General features: G+C 34.4%; 1 protein-coding gene across 5 annotated transcripts in view; it reads left to right on the plus strand.

Moving 5' to 3' along the window:
* The first annotated feature begins 5378 nt into the window (after nt 1-5378).
* Nucleotides 5379-23236, plus strand: part of LOC126977821 (tight junction protein ZO-1) — a 159286-nt gene continuing 141428 nt past the window's right edge. For 2 of the 5 annotated variants that reach the window (XM_050826422.1, XM_050826430.1), the window contains exon 1: nt 5383-5721. In XM_050826422.1, coding sequence (XP_050682379.1) covers nt 5430-5721 — 292 coding nt within the window. In that variant the 5' untranslated portion in view covers nt 5383-5429. Of the gene's footprint in view, nt 5722-23236 lie in introns of all 5 variants that reach the window. The other 3 variants (XM_050826432.1, XR_007732437.1, XM_050826431.1) reach the window with 3 other exon arrangements.

Here is a 23236-nt window from a genome sequence, read left to right on the forward strand (position 1 = left end):
ACTACCACTGATTGAAACGATCCTTATAGCACTCCTGCTTTCGGCTAGAGGTCATTTTGCAGGAGCGGTCAAACAAAGTTCGTGACCTGCCAGCTATAGCCTCCGTTAGGAGGATGGAATGAAGAGTTCCATACCTTGCTGTACCACTTGGCTATCGGGGAATTATTTGTTCTTCTTCTTCTCTATGTCGTCTCGACCTTTTGTTAAAATTGAAAAAGATACGGTGCAACTTTAGTTATTTTCATAGTATAATGTCTTATGTTATATTGCTATAGGACAATGCAGTCAAGCCGATATTGTTACCATTTTTGTGCTGTAGAAGAGGGCTTTACGTGCTATATAAATAGCGCGAAAAGCCAACAAAGATCCTAAAGAATCATTAAGAGCAAAATTTAAATAAATAAACACTTTAACCATTGCCTCTCAATATATTCTTTATAATGCGTATAGCTATGTATGTGCAGTGGCACAAAACCAGGAACAATAATTATAAACTTGTTATGGCGATTTTTGATTGCTTTTTTTTATTTCGAAATTCAAAATAATTGTCAAAAGACGTTCATGTCGTAAAGGCTCAGATTAACAAAATATACTCAGACGGAGTAATCTAAAGAAACAAGGTGAAGTCGTGTATTATTTACGTTTGCATACACTATGCATGTAGCAACACTTACATAGTTGTGTGTAAGAGTAATATTGCTAGATGCTAGAGAAAAATATCCCAATAATTGTTGGAACTGTTGTCTCGCTATATAAGTACACAACTAGACAGTATTTTATTATTTTTAAACAACATTTTATTGAATGTATTTCGTGGAAATATATTTTTAATTTTTCTATGTAAAATTGACGGGAAACTCTGAAATATTTTTTTTTAAACTTTGTCCGTTGAAGTTTCACTTCTACCACAGTCGCAAGAAACTCTTCATTACAGTCTAGACGGGACCATTATCGTTATCGAGGTTTTCATAGGTGACAATAATTAAGAATATGACATCTATTTCGAGATCCAAGATGGCCGATGTGACACCGACATGTTTGTTGGATAACTGTAGGGAAAAGTTTCTGTGGACAAAGAGGACAAAGTTTAAAAGCAAATATTTCAAATTTTCCCATCAATATTTCAGAGAAAAATTAAAAAAAAAATTCAAAGAAAAATATACAATGAAATGTTGTTTAAAAATATTAAAAAAACACACACACACCAAGTGTCAGTGTCACAACGCAAGGCGAGAGGCGAGGGTCGGGTCGCAGTGGGAGGAGTGTCCCGGGACATGATGTCATGGAACACCAGGTAGGAACGAAGTTCCTTCGGATAATATAGAACCAGAACAATTTGCAAAAAAAATATTGCTGAATTATATATATTTTTTCGAGATTGTTTTTTTTTAATTAAACTTTAATGCTGATTGGTTTTATTTAGGTAGGTACATAAAAGTATTTAGCAAATTTAATATTTTAGAAAATAAAAAATAATATAAAATAAAACAAGCAAAAAAAATAGTAAGTAATTCAACTTATTAAGTAAAATAAAAACAATGATTTTTTATTTTTTTTCGACAGTATAAAATATCTTGAAAACACAGCATCAATAGTAGTGCCATATCTCGTTGTCGATTATTTTACGAAACTTAATTTTTTCTAAAATAAAGCATTGTCTTCTCTCCTCTCTTCTCTTTCTGATCCCATGATTGATTATATGTTTTTCTTACTGTTCGCACAGCAAAATCCCTTTTCCCCTCCAAGCCTGCCGTAAGGACCTTTTTTCCAAAAACCTAATAATAAAAGCTCAAAAAAGTGAAATATATTCATAATTTATGAAATTTTATAAAAAAAATTGCTATTTTTTTAATTATAATTTTATGGCTAGGTACTGAATCCAAAAATACTATACTAATTAGTTTTAAAAGTTGGTAGGCCTAGGTCGTTGCTAGGGACGGCTTAAGATTTATATAGGCGGTAAATTTGAAAAGCTGCATATGACAGACAGACGAGCGGACAGATAAACAGAGGAGTGATAGAACCTAGTAGTAAATTTAAAGTACCTACCTAACTCAGAACCATAAGGTTCTGTCAGATGTAAAATAAAATGAGAACCTAACCAATTTTATAAGCAAGAAACGTTTTAGTCAGTTTCCACTGATGCTCTTCCGAGGAAGAAAGGAGCGCAACCACTATGCACTGTATTGTAAGGGTGATTAGGACTATAATTGCTTGTAGGTAATGAAATACATGCTCTCGGTCTATATTGCTACTTTCTTTTCTTTTCATTTTCAGCATCATAATGATAGACTCGTTTTTATCCATTGACCATGGTGACTTGTTTGTACAAAGTTGTACATAAATGATAATATGACTCTTTTAAGAAATTTAAGTCTTAAATACTCCTGTCTCTAATGTCCTGTCCCATTTATCATGGACTACAATGAAACGCAATCAAACCGTTAACATAAGTCCATCCAGTGGTCTGTCCCTGCTTGGCTCCAGTTCTCAGACTTTAAGTACTGATTGTATTCGAATTCTCAATATGATGGTATTGTAACATGTTTTTTAAATTGCGCAAAGGTACTTCTTCATCAGCTCTTCCAGCGGTGAAGTTCAGCATTATCTTTGCGAGCTGGGTTAGTAAAAGGTGCCAAAACCCATTTTCTGACTTTACGCAGTCCCAGCCTTGCTTTATTCTGGTTTATTTCATTTATTTATTTGAGCGAAGCGATGCTGAGCGGATACCGGATGACTCCAAAATTGATTTCTGTGTTAAATTTTTTCACAGCCATTACTGGACCGATTTTTAAAAATAATGAAACCATAGTAAGCTTTCGAAATTTTCAAGGTTATTGTCGAGACAGAATTTTGAATTTCGACTTGATTCAATTATAATAATGAGAAACAAACATGATTTACAAATTATTCTAAACTAGCACGCGCTATTTATATTTATTTAAAAATTTAGCCGATTGATCAAATCACAATAAGTATTATTCGTAGACTCAGACTTAGTTTACCTCGCTTCGCTCAAAAATACGCCGCAGCGAAGCGGCACGACGAGCGACTGCGGCATCCTAATTTACTTAGATTCACCAGTGATAATTACAATCAGAGGCGGCCTTACTCATAGCGAGGCTCCGGGCGGCAGGTCTTTGCGATGCCCTTCGTGAAAAGTAGGTCTGGTTGTTGGGTTTAGGTATTTCTCATGTTAGAGGAGAGATGCTAAAGTTATACACATAAATAAAATTGTAGTTTATTATATCTTACATTGAAAGATTTGCAAATACATTGATGATAAATTTGATTTTAGCGCCTTTTCCTAAGGCTTAATTCATCATTAATTAATGCATAATAATCTAATATGAGCTACGTCATTTTCGAATGAAAGTATAGCAAGGCCTGACAGCTGAGCTTATGTTATCGAATTCCTCCAAGTATTTTTTTACAAGTTTAAGCCTCGAATAGCTTTCAGAAGACGCAACTGTAATAGGCGTAGTATTTAGAAACAATAATTCTCAGGACTTCACGCTTCCGTTAATTTTTTCTTTTATGTATTTCAGCACCGAGGCACTGTAGACATAATATGAAATCGAGGTGTCAAAAATATTTGCAAGTCGCTGCATTGCTTCAAAAGTTCACTATCACTGATTTCCTTTAATATCTTTATATTATACATGAAACCAAATGTGCTCTCATGATGTTTAAGAGCCTCAAACAAATACAGATTTTTCATTCCGGCAGTCACGGATTCACATAGACGCGGTTCGTGTTCTTGACTGGATAGCATTGACGGCGGCACCAGTGACCTCGTTGTTTTACTTAATGACAGCGGCGGCACCCATGATGATATGGAAGGAATTTTTTCAGTTGATCAGAACTAGCATCACTTTCAGTCAAAAAATGTTTTGTAGAGGTCTCTTGATCATCACTTGCTTTCTTTTGATAGCTTGTTTCCTTTTTGAACTAACTGACTCAAATTTTCTACCGGAATCACGACCACGAGAACTCATTTCGTAAATGTTATAAGAACGTACAGTAACGATTTTGTAACTCATACTGCAAGCAAAATAATTCCGAGTGACAAGAGTTGAAGGACTGAATGAAACGCGGAGATTCCCTGAGCGACACAGGAGCAGAACATTATGACCTGACTAAGTATTTCGAGGCGCGATATTCAAGTATTATCTTTATTTTAATTAGCCGTTATGTAATAACCTTAATAAGTTATTAAAGATCAAACTCAAAAGTCTTAAATAAAAGAAATATTGTTAAAAAATATATTTTTTTATATCCTGGGATGTTGCGCGAGGCCCCTGCAAGAGGCCCCGGGTCGCCACCCCCTAAGGCCGCCACTGATTACAATCTAAAAATTATATTTATGCTAAGTTACAAAGGGCTTATTACTGAGTTCATTATGACCTTTTAAGGTGACTACCGCATGCGAAAATATGTGTGAAATAGTTAAGTATATAAAATTAGTATTAATTTTAAAACAACCATTCTATGATCTAACGCAATTAGGAAATGAACAAAACCTAATAAACAAGTCAAGATTTACTAAACAAATCAAGAATACATAACGTTAATGATTTATTTATAATATTCATATTATTGCGAAACCTTGGCAACGAATCTCTGAATAGGTTTAAGCATTTATAATCGTTTATAATTTAGCATAATCGCGACACAAGTGAATTGATCCCCAAAATAGTTCTGCGACGTTTTTAAATTGGTTAGGTTTTTTTATACGGTTTATATGCAATGCCTGTATCTGCATTAAAGGTGTTAATTCCTTATTTTCATTGTAAAAAAGTGCGAAATCTTCTCGATCGCATCCTTCAGGCCTGCGAACTGCTTTACCAGTAACATGTTTCTTTTTATTTTTATCTCCATGAAAAATACTATCCCTGTACATCAGATGTTTAGACCTTTCACCCATTTTGAAATTAATTAAACGCTACTCATAGTATTTATTTTAATTTTGAGCACTCAGGATTTAGGAGACTCATAATATGAACCTGGAACAAAATATTATGTTTATTTATACATTAGAATTAGAAGAAGTAAGTACATAGTACAGAATCTTTTGCAGACATGGAAAATGTCGCAATAGTCTCACGGATCGTTCTACAAGCATTGGTTTGTAAGTTTGGCTAAAGCTCAAATAATTCTAATAATGAATGTTATTCTATTATCTGTTTCTAAAATAATTTCTAGTTGAAGTTGATTATGAATGGCCTATGGGGTAGAGAGGGGTGCGGGTGCAACTGCCATCCCGCCCCGCTCAGCCAATCGGTTTACTTCGGCTTCGTCTGTCGTCACTCAATGTAATTCAATTTCTGTCGCTCAGTTTGGTTCGGCCGCCGTTTTCCGTAGCGTAGTCGACAGGCCACTCGGCAGTCGGCAGTCGGCACTCGGCAGCTCGCAGCTGCTGTCGAGCCATGGATATGACGGTTGATGTTTGTGCGTACCTCGCACAACACAAGTCAACTTTATTCCGCGAAATATGTGACACAAATGTATTGGATGTGCTTGTAAAAAAGGGTTTATTCAGTGTTAATGATCTAGAGGTTATTACCAGTGCGTCAAACGGTGAGAAATGTAATCAGTTCATAGAAGTTGTTAGTAAACAAAGTGGTGCTAAGTTGCAAGAGTTGTGTTCAGTGATAAATAATGAATGTCCAAAACTAGCGAAAGAACTAATGAATGATAGACGGAAGTATTTAATCAATGGTAAGAAATCGGACATCACACTGTAAATTTAAGTAACTACCTTATTTATTTTCTTTTATGTAGGTACCTACTTTGATTGAGAATTTAATTATTATAGACTTTGTAGTTATGCGTAAGGCAGGCGGTCATAACTCATTTCTAATAAAATATTATTTATTATAACTTAATGTGTCTATTAATAAACGCAATGTAAAGTTAATCCAAGCTTAAAATCACTTCTCCATGTCATGTAATTCTGTAGTGACAAAGGTAACATAGATAGGTATACAAAAAGTTTTAAATTTGGAATAACTTCGCGTTTATTAATAGCACAGAATAGGTGTTAGGTAACTGTTAAGTTACTTTTAATTAACACAGACTATTAATAATTATTCCTACTTGTCAGACATTTTAATGTATTTAAAACGATAGGTGTTCTCAACTGCTTTGCAAGAATGTAGGTACCTAACTACATGGTAACTACCCACATATTACAAGTTTTGATCGATGTTTCAAAATACGCATTGGTTACAAGTTTTCAAACTTACCTATTGTTACCATTTATTAATTTGGAAAGTCCTAACAAAAAGGCTGAGTCCGGACTTTTTAGTTGACCTCGTTTAGATTTCGTTTCATGTAAATAGTAAAAGACATACCTATTTTACGCCTATTAATGATAGGTAACATGTAGTTTTATTATTATTTTCAATATAATTAAAAATAAAATCCGGAGAAGTTAGAGAGCCGGGCATTAGCAATGCAGACCAGAGTATAATTAAATTCCGCCGGACATGTCCGGATTAATCCGGACGGATGGTTACCCTAACAAATCGCAATATTTAATAATTATGGCTACCTACATATTATATTATAATCCCTATGAGCTTAAATGTCCAAACATTATCTGCTCTATTTCGTGGATTTGGTATATCTCTTTCAAACATACATAAAAAATAATATTGACATTATACCTACAAGGTACCTTTACGATATATATTATTATGTTACAAATTCAGGGCTTTAGTCTTCTTTCATTTGACCAGAAAATCGGGATGCGCATTTTTGAAGGTACCTATTTAAAATATGACATATAGGTACGTAATGGGTAGGTATATATCGAGATGGTAAGGTTGGTAGTTTATTTCATGCATGTTGGAATGCAGTGGAAAAATCGTGAAAAATGGGTATAAAATACAACATGCAGGTTCTGCTTAGAGACGAAGGAATCGGCTGTGCATTACCTTATTACCTTTGCTTATGCAAACCACTAAATACCTATGCGCAGACGAAGTACCTAACTATAGGTTGTAGGCATGTATCTATTTACCTACGTAGGGCGGAATAATATGCAGCCAGAATAGATACAACCCACAGCTGCCCCAATTTTCTGGAACATTATTATTAATGTTTTAGATTGATATAATATACTGATTATTTCTTTTTACTATAATATTGCTATCTATCTCGAACGGTAAAGAACGGTAAGTGTTCTTCAAGGGGAGTAGGAGTATAATAAGAAATAGAAGGCTTCATAAGATCCATAATAGCTTTAAGGGTAAATGTATACAGCTGAATATCTAAGTGATCGGACAGCCTGGGACTAGGTTATGATTATTTATTGTACAATTTTTTGTATAATTTTTACTAAAAGAGCGCAGTAAAACAATCCTGGGAGAGTTTCTCGCGCCGCTTCTTCACTCTAATAGCGACATTTGTTTCCGGAGCGGTGGTAGTGTTAGAAATGACATAAAAAAGAATTCTAAATGAATCAATTTTGAGAAAATAAATGAATATTTTGCCTTTTAATAAGAAATACAACTTTAAATATTATGTTTAGTGTATAATTTACTAGTTTTATTAACGCTTAACGAGCTGTAAACAGCTCGGTGTCATTGAATAGTTTTCAGCGCGCCTAAAGCAACTAACACTTCAAAAATAATTCACTATACTATAATATATGACTCTTTATAAATCAGGACAATACAACCAACAATACAAACCTAACTAAAAGCAATATAACTGATTGAAAAATTGCATTCAGACTGTCAAAAGAAGGGGAGCTACTCAAACAATGTAATGTGCCTAGATATTGTGATAACTACGCCAAACAAAAATATACTTTAATGGATTAAAGTAGGGTGTAAAATTGCGGTGGGTTTTCAATGATAAGTAATTCACGTATGCGGGTCCAATTGAGCTTGCCTATAAAATATCCACAAACTATAATTGATCAATTAAGTTATTTTTTGGGAAGTTGTTGTAATTATAATAATTTATGTTAAAATGTATATATTCTTAATATAATATGTACTGTATATTATATTAGAGATGTGCTGACTATGGGATGGGCTCTTTGATATGACCAACTAGTCGGCCAAGCCGATCATTGACATTGAGCGTACTAGAGAAGCTGTCGTACACGCAAAAGACTTGCGCCATTCTTGTAAGAGTTTTTTGAGAGTTTAAATATTACAGTTCCCTACAGATCAAATCGTAAGTTCCCTACTAATCTACTACTTAAATAACTGAAACATGCAGCGCTAGAAAGCGCTTATAGGATCATATCATAATTTTTAACCGACTTCAAAAAGGAAGCGGTTATCAATTCGGTCGGTATTTTTTTTATGTACTCTGAGATTTATGATCCGATTTACGTAATGTTTTTTTTTATATAATTTTTATAATAATACATTTAACAATAATAGCCTATGTGTTATTCAGATGGGTAAGCTATATTATTATTGTAAAGATTCATCAAAATCCACCTTCGCACGACACACGCCACAAATTAGGATATCATCCCCACCATCTGGATGTGTGGCGGTCCTCCACAGTGCGGTTTTTTTTTTGATGCGAAATAGATGCCATGTGGTCCCATAAATTTTTTACATAGTTTGGCCCAGTAGTTTTCATTTTATGAACATTTTCGTCTACCTGGACGACATAATTGTGTTCCGTGAACGCCTTTTTTTGGAGTTTTCATTCAGGTTGATTATATATTATTATTAACTGACACTTAAACGTAAAAAATACAAAAAAAACTACGTTTTAAAAACCGACTTCAAAAACTGAAAAGTATCAAATAACTAAAAATTATCTTAACTTCCAAGATAAATTAATTATTCAAACAAAACAAACTAAAAATTTAATTTAATACACCTCGTATGCAAACCTTTACCTTTAATATTAATAAAATACTATTATTTGTATGTGCTACATATTAATAGCTTTGAAGTCGGTGCCAAGCCAAATGTAATAAAGGTACCTACACTCGCCACGCGTGACTTTTAGCGGGATAGCTTCCTCTAGAATAAAACAACCCAAGCGGGCAGACAACCTGAATAATTACAGTAAGTAATTATTTTGTTTAGGGCTTGGTACTGACTTAAAACCTATCAATAGGGAGCACATATAATAATAATATAAACAATATTAAAGGTAAAGGTTGAGAAAAAGAGGTGTATTAAATTAAATTTATAGTTATTTGATACCTTTCAGTTTTTGAAGTCGGTTTTATTAATAAATTAAGCCACGTATAGCCACCATAACACGTTCAATTTACGTTTGAATGTCCTTGACTTTTAGTTGTGGTTTGTGAGCTATTTAAACACTATCTCAATACATATTTTGGACTAAAAGCAGCATTCAGATGTGTGCTTTTAACTTGGCATATACCTACTAAGTGACTTGACTACAACTGGCCTTAACTCGTGTATACTGTATATCCCCTTTTTTTATTGTTCTTAATAGGGATGGTGACGCTCTCATGTAAGTAACTAGTTTCTAATTACCAATATGTAGATATCGGAAATATGCAGTCAGTATTTTTAAAAAGTATTAAATAGGAAATACAAATTATAATTACTTAATATTTAACTTTTTGACGAACATCACCAGAATAGGCTTGACGAGGGCAGCGCAGGACCGATCCTCATGGCGATCTTTGGGGGAGGCCTTTGACCAGCAGTGGACGTCTTCCGGCTGAAATGACGAAACTTTTCGAAAATCTTGTACAATATAATTATGGTCATAATAATAATGAAATTGTATCAATGTAAGAAATCTAAGTACTCTACTGTTTCCGGGCGTAAGTAGCGCGGGTACGAGTAACTCGCGATCTATGGATACGATATTGAGTTATTGAACGTTTGTCAATGATTTGCTATATTCGTGTGATAATGTTTTTTTTTCATTAAATTAATTAGTCATATTCCGACACTCCATGTAGGGTTGCCAATTTTTTTCTAGAAAAACTAGAGTAGGTATGTTTGATTTCAGTGTGAATACATAATTATGGATACAGACAAATACAGTGAATGATTTGTAAAATGTGTTATTATTTCAAACGTCGGCGTTATAACCCAGTAACTTCTAATACGTAAATGTTTATACAAATTATATTCGCAATGCAAGCATTTCACTCAATCAACTTAGCTGAAGGGGGCGGGGTACTGATTGTTTTGTTGCTGATCACGACTTATCGTAATTGGTGAGGTAGTAATGACAACATATTGTAAACATAAGTTACTGGCTGCATTGGATTTACATACATACAAAAGATAAAGTGGTATTTAAAAGCGTTCACCCTCTATTAAGCATCTAATGGTCAGTGACTAATCGACGACTCTAAATACAGCCGATACTCTAGTCGATACATAATAAGCTACAACTTCTATCCTTTACTTTACCCAACAACCTTTCTGCTCGGTTGTGTGTGATACAGCATTCTTGCTTCCAAAGAGTCTAGATCAGCTTATAGTGTAGCATGTAAAATAACGTCTCGACGCGCCTGATCTCCACAACGATCTGTTACGGTTGTAATGTATACCTGACAACTATCTCCGTCCGTAACCGAAATCATAAACCTTTTGTTGTTCCTTTGTCTCGCAATGTTGCCCGTGGTCGCCAATACCGCGCACCCTCTCCATGTGAAATGCATGCTTTTTAACCGTCTTCACAAAGGAAGAGGTTCTCAATTCGATTGGTATTTATTTTATGTATACAGTACACCGATTACGCTGAGATTTATGAACGATTTACGTGATTCTTCTCTACTTTGATGCGGTTAGTTAATAGTTGTCATTTGGTCCCATAAAAGTTCAAATTCATGTGCCACCTATTCATTGATTTGAAGACGGTGCCAAGCAAAAGGTTTATAATATTAAGTTATATTTTGTTTAGGGTTTGGCAACGACTTTAAACTTATCAGTAGGTAGCACATACAAATAATAGTATTTTATTAATATAAGAGGTATTATGCAGATAGGTTATTTTATACTTTTTAGTTTTTGAAGCCGGTTTTCTTAAACGTAGTTTTTTTACCAATTCTAATGCAAGTGCATTTTAGACTACATTACTTGCGATAGAGATACTAGTATAATATAGAGTAATATTTTATTTTAGAGAACGGTTGGCAACCCTAACTCCTATCTAAAGTCTCAGATTGGCGGGCACAGTACGAATTGACCGGGATCGTATCGCATTACACGAGGTCTTAAGCCTTGTTTAATTATGTTTTATGTTGCCTTATGTAATTATGTTTCTGTCGTACAAACGATCTCAATGTAATGAAAATGGTAAAACATGTTCATAACTAGACTGGTTAGGTAAGCTTTCTTTACAAAGCATTGATAACGTTCTGTTCAAATTATTTACACTGGTTCAGGGCTGGCATACACAATGAAACGCTAAGGGATTAGGGTTGTTAACATTAAATAAACATATTATAAAGAATTCTATACTGGGTGGCCGAGAAGTTGACGTAATTTGAATTTGGCTCATTTTATTGGCCAATGTTTTGGGAAGTTTTTAAAAAATAGTTAGAAGCCACAGGCTCCTAATTTTTTTTTTGATACCTTGAACATTTTCATGAAAATTCATGAAAAAGCTAAAGAGCTGGAGCAGTTATCTTGAACTTACGACTCAATTCTAATCTAGGTCCGCATTGTCTAAGCTATTCATAGTTTCTTATGTGGTTATTGCAACTGTAGTTAATAAATATCAACAATAAAATTAACTAAAAGTGTTCAAAAAAATTAGGTGAAAAAAGCGAATAAAAGGGGGAAAAATTATTATTTCCTAAACTACGCAAAATCGTAGAACATACATAGGTGATGCGGATACTCATCACCATGAGGCTTTCTATTATAGCATTCTATCTAATACCATTCGATCACGTACGAGGCAGATACGAAAGGTCTGTGCCATCGGACAAGATATAATACTTAATTTGTATACCTAATTGAGCTTTTTAATACTGTAAGTAAAAGGAACATGATTTTTTTAGTTTATTGGAAGCCATTTTGGATTTTGGTATCTTTTATTTATAGTGGAAATAGCTATGCGAATATATCGTGAGTAACCGTAATAGTAATAACTATGAAGAAATTCCACGATGATTAAGGTTTAAATACATAATACGAATTGTATAACTACTTTATAACTAAAAATAAGTTGTAGTTTATTAGATGCAGACAGAGGTACCCATTTTACTCGTGTAAACGAGAATAAAATTTTTAGAATTGGATTTACTCAAATTATAAGAATACTAAAACATTATAAAATCACCGCAGTGTCGTGACTTTTCACGAAACCAAAATCCAAACCGCCATGGATTGCAATTGACAGCCCTACTCTAGTCTGGCAACTGGCAAGGGCAACCCTTCCTTTGTCCCGCCATAAAAAAGTACGTCGAACTTTGTCCCTGACGGAATGCGTGACGGCTTTTGTTCACTTCTTGGAAGGTAGATATATTTACCAAAAGCGATAATCCGACAAATACTATTGCGGCTAGTTTCCGATAAAGTTTAACTCATTTTAAGGGTTCAATACTTTATACCCTATTACTCACACGCCGCTATCTGGAAAAGAAAACCTTTTCACATTCATAAGCATAATTTCCTTGATCTAAAGAATAAAGTGAAATTGATTTGATTTGATCTATCCATCTGCGTGCGAACTTCCAGGACGAGAATACATTAATTCAAAGAAATGCGTAGACCTTCCAAAAAGGGACGTAATTAATTTTGTTTTTCAGGAGAAGGTGGGTGTCAGTGTTCATTTAACATCAGGTGACCAGTACGCTCGCTTGCCCCCTCTACCATAAAAAAAACCTACGTAGTGGTATATCCTATATGATTGTACGGAACCTTTCGTATGTGACCGCATTTAACTATTTTTTGAATACTAAAAACCTACTTTTAATAAATTAAAACTGTACTTCGTGTGGCCTGTCAGTGTGACCACGACGGACATAAAATCATTGAACCAACGGTAAAATAAAAATCAATTTTACTACCTAATGTCTAAAATTTATGTAACTTACACGAAGTACAGTTTTACTTTTAAACGTTTTATTTTATATGTGATACCTACGTTTTTCAAAAAAAACTTTATTTAAATATTACAATGTAGAATCGAAACACTCGACAAACAATCGACATATCATAATAAAAACAATGATTGCAAGTCTCTCTCAAGTTGTACACGTGCTAAGTGTTCGAAGTGAAAGTAAATTCGAATCAAGTTTATTTATACTTACGTATTTTTATGATTTATTACATTTTCTGTTTAAACTTAGTTGAAACGCTTGAGTATTTTTGATGATTCACTCTGAATATATTGTATTTTCAAGAAATTCTTAAATTGCGAAGCTAAACATTGTCATGTTTCTTGCCGCTTTTTCTCAAGCTCATCTTTTCCTATGTGGTCGTGATTGGTAAAATGTATTAAAAGTATATTTTTTGACCTCCATGACATGTAAATAATTTTTTATTTTGATCACAGATTCTAACAGTGAGGATTTTTGGTCTCATATTAATTATATTCTCATAGTAAGGAGGATTTCAACAACCATCACCTATCTATTAGTCAAGATGCCTTATAGCTTTCTGTAGATTTTAAAGAAAAATTGAACTCTTTCTTTGCCAAGTCACTTTTTCTCTGGAAATGTTGCTCAAAGGAATGAAATCAGTATTGTGACTTTCGGATTCAGACTTATTACCATTGTGAAATCAAAAAGCAAGTAACTTCCTGGCTCTTGATTGCATCTTGTTCATGCCTGACTGGTGTTATCTTGTTCAATTATAAATCAGAAACCGCTCTTAGCCGCAAAAACAGAACCTGAATTGGAAATAGCTATGACAACAGTAACGCTAAAAAAGTACGTCTAGATTCTTGAGTAAGTGTTTAATTATGAAATTGCCGCTTTGACGTACCTACTGACTACTTTGGATTAAACTAAAACCTCCTTGGTTTCACGTGACAGCTACAGATCATTCTAAGTGTAATTAAAAAACGTACATCACTGGATTGTTTGACTTTCAGTTAATTTTTCATTCAGATTTGAAAGTTATCATTGACTTTGAAGATTTGCGTCATTTTTCTATACGAGTTCCGGCATGGAAGTATAGCAGAAGAAACACCTCGGAATGTTTATTTATTCAAACGCTATTTATTCATACCAAATGTTAAGTCTTTTCACCCTGTGGTTCCAGAGATATCTTAATGAGTTAATATATAGGTGGAAATCTCTTAACAGCTAAAAAAGTTATTAAATTCTAAACTTTTAATCTATGAATTTAGTACAGTGTGTAGGTATGCACGAATACAATGTTACAAAAGCAACCAGCACCGAAACATTTGCGGTCTTTTGTCACAAATCTGACTGACCTTGACACCAAATGATTCATGTTCAATACCTACCCACTGCTGTCGTTGTCGGACATAATTTATCACCGTCAGTTTTTTGTGTACCCATAGAATTCTAAATAAGAAGTTACTAGAAGTGACATAGCCTTTCTGACCTGACCATTATTATCTTTATATTCCGTGACATAGCGGCTTTAAAGAAGTCGATTGGCGATCACAGGTGGGGTAACCTTTTAGTAATTTGAATAGTCCTGTCAAAACGCCTGACATTTCTATAAAAGTCCGTCCTTTTTAGTTGTTCTCGTTTAGATTTCGTTTCTTATAAAGATGAAATACTTATTTGATATTAGTTTATACGTAGTTTTATTACTGTATTCCATCAAATTAAAAATAATCATCTATCAGCCGGAATTCTGTACTAGAGTAAAAGTCCGGACATGTCCGGATTAATCCGGACGGATGGTGACTCTAGTCACAGTTGGTTTATATCCGAACAATTACATTATAACGGCAACTGCAGCGCGATATGGTGTATTTCAGTATATATATCTAAGTGCGAAAACTTCTATAACTTACGTAGGTCAATTAAAACCTGATCATGCTATTACAAGGCTCGAGCCGTTGGGGACTTATGTTACTCGTATGTTGTATTATAATCATTTTAAAAGTACAATATTTCCAGCCACGCATGACATTATCCTCTTAGTATTTTGCATATCAAAATTGGCCATCCATTATCGGTCTGTCAGTTTGTCTACACGCTAGCATCTATGATAGTATATTCTACGTCTATGGCGGAGACTGGAGACCTTACCAAACACAAAAAACAAGTGACAGTTAAGACACGTTTATATTTTGACAGACACATTTCTCTTGCAACAATTTAAATAGCCGCTACCTATAATCCTGTACATAGGATCAGATCCAATTATCCCTCTCCCCTCTAGATGGCCTGCAACGTTCATATGTCAACACATGAATGAAGTAAATAATAAATACTGGATAGAAGTGAGTGAATGTAGACAAGCAAAAGAAGCTCTACCACAAATAGACTCCAAGATCTCTAAAGCAAGCTGGTAAAACTCCAACGACCAATACGGTTACGGTCATGGCCCTTTTAAAAAACATCTGTTGAATATTGATGTCACCGACAGTGGACTTCTGCCTCCATGCAGGCTCTGCACAGTGGACTGTCTACATGGAGGCAGACGAGACGGCCGCACACATCATTCTAGAGTGTAGGAGGGTGGCCACATATCGGGCCAAGCCCCTGGGGTCACCGAGGACTCTCTCCGAGGTCATGAGTAACATCAGGGGTTTGATACACTACCTTGAGGAGCTGGGATGACAGGATTAGCCGCACACTCCACCACGCAAAATAGGCGCGCTGTAGTCGTCAAGTTGCGGATAGTAACAAATAACCTATCCTGTACATATATGATCGAAGTTGTACTTAATGAATGAAATTCTAAACTAAGACCGTTTCACTGATCATATTTTGTAAAAATCGGGTAAAGTCGCGGCTAATATAATATATTTGTTGTTTTGATTATAAAACTGTCTTCTTAATAAAATAAATAAGCCTTTATTGCTGTTCACAAATATTATAAATGATACTTAACTAAATATAAACTTAAATCTAAATTATATGTTAGGTTAAACAGCTTGTCTTTCGACAAAGGCCTCCTCTAAAGATTTCCACGCCTCTCTGTCTTTCGCTATTTGGATCCATTTAGGTCCAGCTACTCTTTTTACTTCATCTTCCCAGCGTTTAGTTTGTCGCCATTTTCTTCTACTACCATCTCTTGGATACCAGTCGGTTATTATTTTTGTCCATTTTTCTTGTTTTTCTCTTAACATATGTCCTATCCATCGCCACTTTAGTGTTCTGCATATTGATTTTGCGTCTTTGAATTTAGTCCTACTTTTTATATCTTTCAATTTAACTTTATCTCTTCTTTTAACTCTGATTACGCTTCTTTCTATACTGTTTTGACAGACATTTATTTTATTTGATAATTGTCTGACAACCATAGGTCAAGCAAGGTAAGATACACGTATTATAAACCTTTCTTTTCTCTTTATTTGGAATTTCCTTATCCTTCATAACTTCACTGAGGGACCAATATCTCTTCCAAGTATTAGCTATTCTCCTATCAATTTCCTTACTCATAGTATTAGTTCCTGAAATTAACTGTCTACTTAAGTAATTGGTAAAAAGTATTGGTCTGTGTTGATCACGTGCGCGATACTTTGTTGACTTTGATGTAATTGAGACCATTGAGTAAATATCATGTTTCGTGACTCATCACTTCTGACTTTTAAACGTCCGCCGTTTTTGTTAGATTTTATTAAGTGCGGCGTAATTAAATCTTGTTTTGTTTGTTTCTATTACTGACAAAAAGAACCGTCTTCTCTATTAGATTTACATAACTTAGAGAATTAAACTTACTAAATTTTATTTTAACGAGCGGCCCTGACTGATTTTGTTCTGTTTAAAGTTAATACTCGTAAATATATTGTAGGTAGATATTTCCAAATGATCAATTCGCGATATTGTGGATGATCCCAAAGATATATACCATCGCTGACTTATTTCCGTACATTATTTTGATCTATCTCGTAGGATTCAGCCTGTGTTTGCAATTTAAGCGCAAAAAAATGTGTTCATTTATGACATCACATTCGAAACCTCTACAATTGTCAGAGTTTCTCTACTTTATTGTGCATATTTTATTCATATATAAACCCTCCTCTTCAATCACTCTATCTATTAGAAAAAAACGCATCAAAATCCATTGCGAAGTTTTAAAGATCTAAGCATACATAGGGACAGACAGCGCGAAGCTACTTTGTATTATACTATGTAGTATAATACAAATTATACTATGTAGTATAATTGTGTGTAAATAATAAATATATCTACGTAATTATTACTATTCACAAGTGTGAGTACTTTCCTCTAAAATGAGGATAAAATACCTATATATTATACTTATAAAGATTAGGCAGATACATAAAGATTTAATCTACGATGGTCTTGTCAAATTTCCTTGGCTTCCTCTCGTATCAACCCATTCTTGGCTTGGTTTCTTACAATAAATTTAAATTCATAATAATGATAGAGACACTGTATATATTTGTAATATTGTTTTGATCTCGAAATTCCCGATACTGTATGTTGGATAGTCTCAGATTTACCACAAAAGTTATGCATTTTATACCGATCATGATTTATTTTATAACGTCTAAATATCAGCATCGTATTACTTTACGTATTACTTTAGAAAAACCATATAACTAGGTACAACCTCAAAAATATGTTCGTATAACTAAGAAGGGTCTGGAACCAGAAAAGAAAAACAGGTCAATCACAAACAGATGATGAGCCAAGGCAACAGACCTTCCCGCCTCTATCGGCACTAAAGAAAAAATTACTGCTGCAAAATTGATGAGAGCCTAATCCATCCTGAAGTACAAAATTAATCGAGGTCGGTAAACAGTTGTGAGATGAACGAAAAAATTTCAAAATGGAGGCGTTCCTGGATATTATATAGATTTTTTTATATCTATTGTATGTTCCAGCAATCAGTATTAGAACGTAAGCGAGAGGTTTCAGCTGTTTCTTATGTTGGCAAGAAACCACGAAGCAGGCTTGGATGTCAAACAATACATGCTTTGATGTATTTACGAAATTCTTAGTACCTCTTTTATTCTAGTAGTCTGTTTGTTTTGCCTTAAGGCGAAGGGTAAACAAGGTGTTTTTAGACAAGTTTGGTGGTGAAAATATAGCATTTGGAGCTATGAACACTACTTTATCATATTACACATACCCTTAAGTCTAACTTGTAGGTTGCTAATGCTTGCTGTTGGTTAAAGTTAATACTCCAGAGCTATTATGAAATACCAGTTTTCTTTGCAGTTGAACAAGTTTTTTCACGGCATGATGCATTTGTTTATTATACTACTCACATAAAAGTTGTTCTTATAGCTTTTACTTTTTTTGTGTAGGTACATTTATTCAGATTAGTAATCAAAAATGAGGATTGTAAGCATTTAAGCTGTTTGCGCCTGTTAAAATGTTGCGTTTTCGACGCAAGAATTTTGAAAATATTGGCTTTGTTACATAGGAGCCGTGAACTAATATCGCTCAAGGTCGCCGGCATTTAGTGTCGCCTTAAGTGTTTGAAGATCTTCAAAAACTTGTTCGGAATTGTATTCCCTATGCTCAGTAGATTGGTTGTAGAAAAAGTGCAGGAAATAATGTATCATATATAATATATATATATTTAAACCCATAATAATTCAACTAATTAAAAAAAAATGCATATATATAATTTATGAAGGAAAATACTGTCAAATTTAAATAATAATAATAATGCATGTAAAATTATATTAAGTATTTTGTCTGAATAAAGGCTATTTTTATTTTTATTTATTTTATTTATAATATTATATCCTACACTTATATGTATATATAAAGTTATCTAACATAATGATGATTACTAAAAATATATAAAAGAGGCATATGGTCCGTCAAAAAACCGAAGCGAGTTTCATATTTGTGTATTGTCTGTGGTAATGTTATAAATAGTCCGCCATTTTGAAAAGGTCGTGAGTAAAGTCAGCTGCAAAGTGACGGCAGGTGGCTGGAAACACATGCGTCTGCCAGCTAAGGTTTTTTGGATTTGCACAAAACCATTAACTTACTACAATTCGTAAACACTTTTAAAAATTATGTATATAAGTACCGTTGGAGACCCTCCATAGTCTATACAGACTTAACTTAATGTTCTTACTAAATAGGGTTACCTAGGCCAACCCGTGCTAAAAAAAAAATTTTTTTAATGTTTGTTTCATTCAATGCTTCAAGTTTACTATTTTAACGTGATAATTTAATCCAAAATTTTTGTTCTGAGTTTTTTCAACACATGTCTAAAAACCTTTTAGCCATTTCTGGTGCTTAGCGATGAATAAAAACTCATTTTTTTTTTGGAACACAATTAAAATTAAAATAATAACATGATCGCAACTTTAGTATTAACGCGATAACACGGTAATCTGAGATGCTTCCGGTCTTTACAGCCCTCGGGCCCCGAGTGTAGCATAACAGAAAAATATGAATTTAAAAAAATTGTCCGTCTATCTGGCTTTTGTATACGCTAATCTCTGGAATCTACTGGGCAGGCTTCATTAAAGTATATCTGATAAAAAATCAGTGCACGAAAAAAAAGTAATGTTGATCCAATGCACGGACGAGTAAAAAAATACGGACTCCGTGTCACCTTACATAACAGTGGGGCACCAAAGCAAGCCGGTAAACGTGTAAATACATAGCCCCACGCATACACTTACACTAATACAAGCCGATCAGCCGACATTATGAGATTTGCCATCGTCTGTAACAGATCAGTTTGCGTCGCAATAAAATATTTTAAAAATGCCGTTGTGCGTTGCGATAAAGTGTAAAAACAATAATATAAAAATATTTGTGGATATATGATTATCTAAGGCAGAAATAATTGTGTAACTGGTATACCCCGTAACCGCACACACACTTGCATAAAGGTGCTTCACTTGCTAATATCACGGCGCGGAGTCCTTCTTATTTTACTAGTCCGTGATCCAATGCAGAAATGTAACATTTTGTCTGTATTTGATCAAAGTCGGTGCTTGTGAAAATTTTAGGTGAACGAAGTCGCGCGCACTGCCTGTTGTATTATTCAATCTCTGTTCTAATAAATATATCAGATATCCTCGACTGAATGGATGTTAATGGATGAGAGGTCAAAGTCCGCCCATCCTGAGTATCTGAGCTCGTCGAGCGTGTCGTAGCCGGCTCCGTGTGAACTGGCCATGGGAACAAGGAATCTATTTGTTATGTAGATCTCATCAAGGTTTATGTTTTTCTAACGCTATGATAATATGATTTCATTAACTGACTCAATTTGGGCTTATTAAGAAGTATGTGTAGTTATTTACGAACAGAGGTGGTTTAAATATGGAGTACGCCCCAGGCAAGTACTTCATCGACCTTACTAGCGGCCACATATTTATACCTATATTTTAAATAGTATTTATACAGCAACTATAATATAAAATTGACACACTTTTACACAAATTATCTTGTCTCAAATTAGGCATAGCCAGTGAGAAGCTCCTTTGCACCGGATGCCGGCTAGATAATGGGTACCACAACGGCACCTATTTCTGCCGTGAAGCAATAATTTGTAAGCATTACTGTGTTTCGGTCTGAAGGGCGCCGTAGCTAGTGAAATTACTGGGAAAATGACACTTGACATCTTATGTCTCAAGGTGACGAGCGCAGTTGTAGTAGGCAGGGCGTATCAAATACAATTAGCTGAACGTCCTGCTCGTCTCTTCCCTTATTTTCATAAAAAAAGCCTGTACTATGAGTACATGACAACGATATATTTAATACAACTATTGTGGGATAAAGTGTGTCAGTCTGGATCTTATCTACTCACAAGGTACATTCTAAGCACCTTAAAAAAAGTAACTTTTGCTATACTCTATAGAATTGTTTTTTTCCTTGGTTAAAAAACATTGAGCGCCCGCGCCCCTTGGCACGTGCCTAGTCTGCCTTAGGGATAATCTGCTTACGAATGTAGAAGTTATATATCTATCGTTGGCTTAAAAAAACATATATAACAAATATCATAAGATACAATTAATAATAGTCCGAAATGACGACAGAGTGTGTACGAAGTACTTTTACCGCTATAAGAACTATTGTAGTAAATTAAAGAACAGTGTTTCACGAAAATGAGTGTCTTATTTCTGAACATCACATTTACAATACAGTGTCAGCCGTAACACACAGAGAAGTAACAGTTATAGAGCTTAAATATTGAAACTACCAATGACGTTCTATACACAATTAACGACTAATCATTCGCAGTCCAATAGCGGAACAGCAAAAGTGTGCGTAAAGACAATGTAAGCACACTTTTCTCCACAGTCGTGTGTCAACTGTCACTGTCCAATTCGGGGTCTAAATTCAACATGCGTAACCTGAACTGACATATTCCCACTTACATTCACACATTTCTCCCTTAAACTTAGGTTAGATACTAACAAGGTAGTTAATACAGTGAAACCTGGTTAAGTGAGACATCAAGGGACCTGCAATGTCGTTTCACTTATAGAGGTATTCCACTTACCCAGTGTCTCAGATATACAGGTATAAATAAATATCTGTCTCATTTACAGAGGGTTCCATTAATAGAGTATCAGCTATCAGATGTTTTTCGATATTATGTATAAGTTTTAGTTCAGGATATTCTGATAAACGTACACGTTTTAGTTTTCCTTGTCCTTCAGAACATTGTGATTCAATTTTATGTTTACTCTGAATTATTCTACACAGAGTAGATTTTGGCACATTAAATTCGGCACAAACTTCTTCGCGTGTCTTCCCACTTTCATAAACGGATATTAACTTCAGTTTTTCACGTAATGATAACGATTGTAGCTTTCGTTTTGACATTTTTCAAATAAACATCTGTATGATAGTAAAGCGAAACTAAAACTGAAGGTAATTGAAGCTCAAAATTTCTACTTACGTACTTGGAATTACGTGTGGAATTTGTGGGTAGAATAAGAATGAGTAAACAAACAATGTTTCTATGATGATAAATCGAAAGAACAAATCCCAGATATAGAGGTTTGCCTCGTCCCACTAACAGAGGTAATTCAGTGCCAAAGTGTTGGGACCTCAGCATGAGTTCCAGTTATGGAGGTTTCTCACTTATCCAGGTCCCACTTAACCAAGTTTCACTGTATTATGGGTGTTTATTACTAACCGTACTAACTCTTGTTGTCTATTCTTCAGTTCACAAAAAAAACCACAGCTATTTCAACCGATCATTTCCTTTTAAATCAGCTCTTTATATGCTTCAATCAGCTAAATTAAAATAAAAAATCTCTGCACCTTGACGTTGGCCGAATCGTCGATATTCAGTCGACGGAGCCAGTTAATATAAAAAAAAAAACTGAACTGAATAAATGCTTAACATTGCTGCTTATTGACCAAGAATATTTGAAGCAACTGGAATAAATGCGGCAATGTATAGAAATAGCAGTCGAAGCTTATTATGGTGTAATTTGTGGCTTGTTCCATATTACGACTTTGTGTCTATGCGACGTGATTTGTCTATATGTATAGAGCGTCATCGGTAATTACATTCAACGAGGACAAACATTAAAAACCCAAAATGGCGAATTACAAAATGGCCGCGATGTAAACAATTAAAAAAACTGTGGTTTACACCACGCAACAGAAAATAAAACTTGGTTAAACATGGTTAGTAGTACCAAATACTACTTTTTTTCTATATTCATAAAGTAATAACATTTATATTAGAAACAATTGTGTAAACTACTTTTGTGTACTTAAAAATTATTAGCATTATTATTGTTCATAATTTTAGCTTTTTTTAAATAAGATTTTATGGCCTGGTATTATGGCTAGCTTTGATCTAACCATAGACTTAGAATGAAGTGCAAACCCGCCCTGACAGCATGATAGTCCGTGACCAATTTTGATTTGTCAATGACTTAGCGTACAGCCAAGTGGCTGACTGTTTCCGACTTGTCAATCAAAATCGGTTACAGTAATAATTCGAATTCGCTTACCATTTCTATCTCGCTGTATCTTCGTTAGACATGTTCTTCTGTCTTGCACGCTTTGTTTGTCTAACCAATACGTGAGTCTAGTATATTATTTAAGTATATGGTTCTTACTGATGACGCTCCCTCGAGCCAATTTTGACAGAACGAGCGTTACGTAGGCGACAGTGACGGCTCTGTCTCATTAACTCACAAAACCAATTGATCGACACCCATATAGTTTATTGTTGTAAAT

The sequence above is a fragment of the Leptidea sinapis genome, chromosome 46 (assembly GCF_905404315.1).
Source record: "Leptidea sinapis chromosome 46, ilLepSina1.1, whole genome shotgun sequence".
In the NCBI taxonomy this organism is placed as follows: domain Eukaryota; kingdom Metazoa; phylum Arthropoda; class Insecta; order Lepidoptera; family Pieridae; genus Leptidea; species Leptidea sinapis.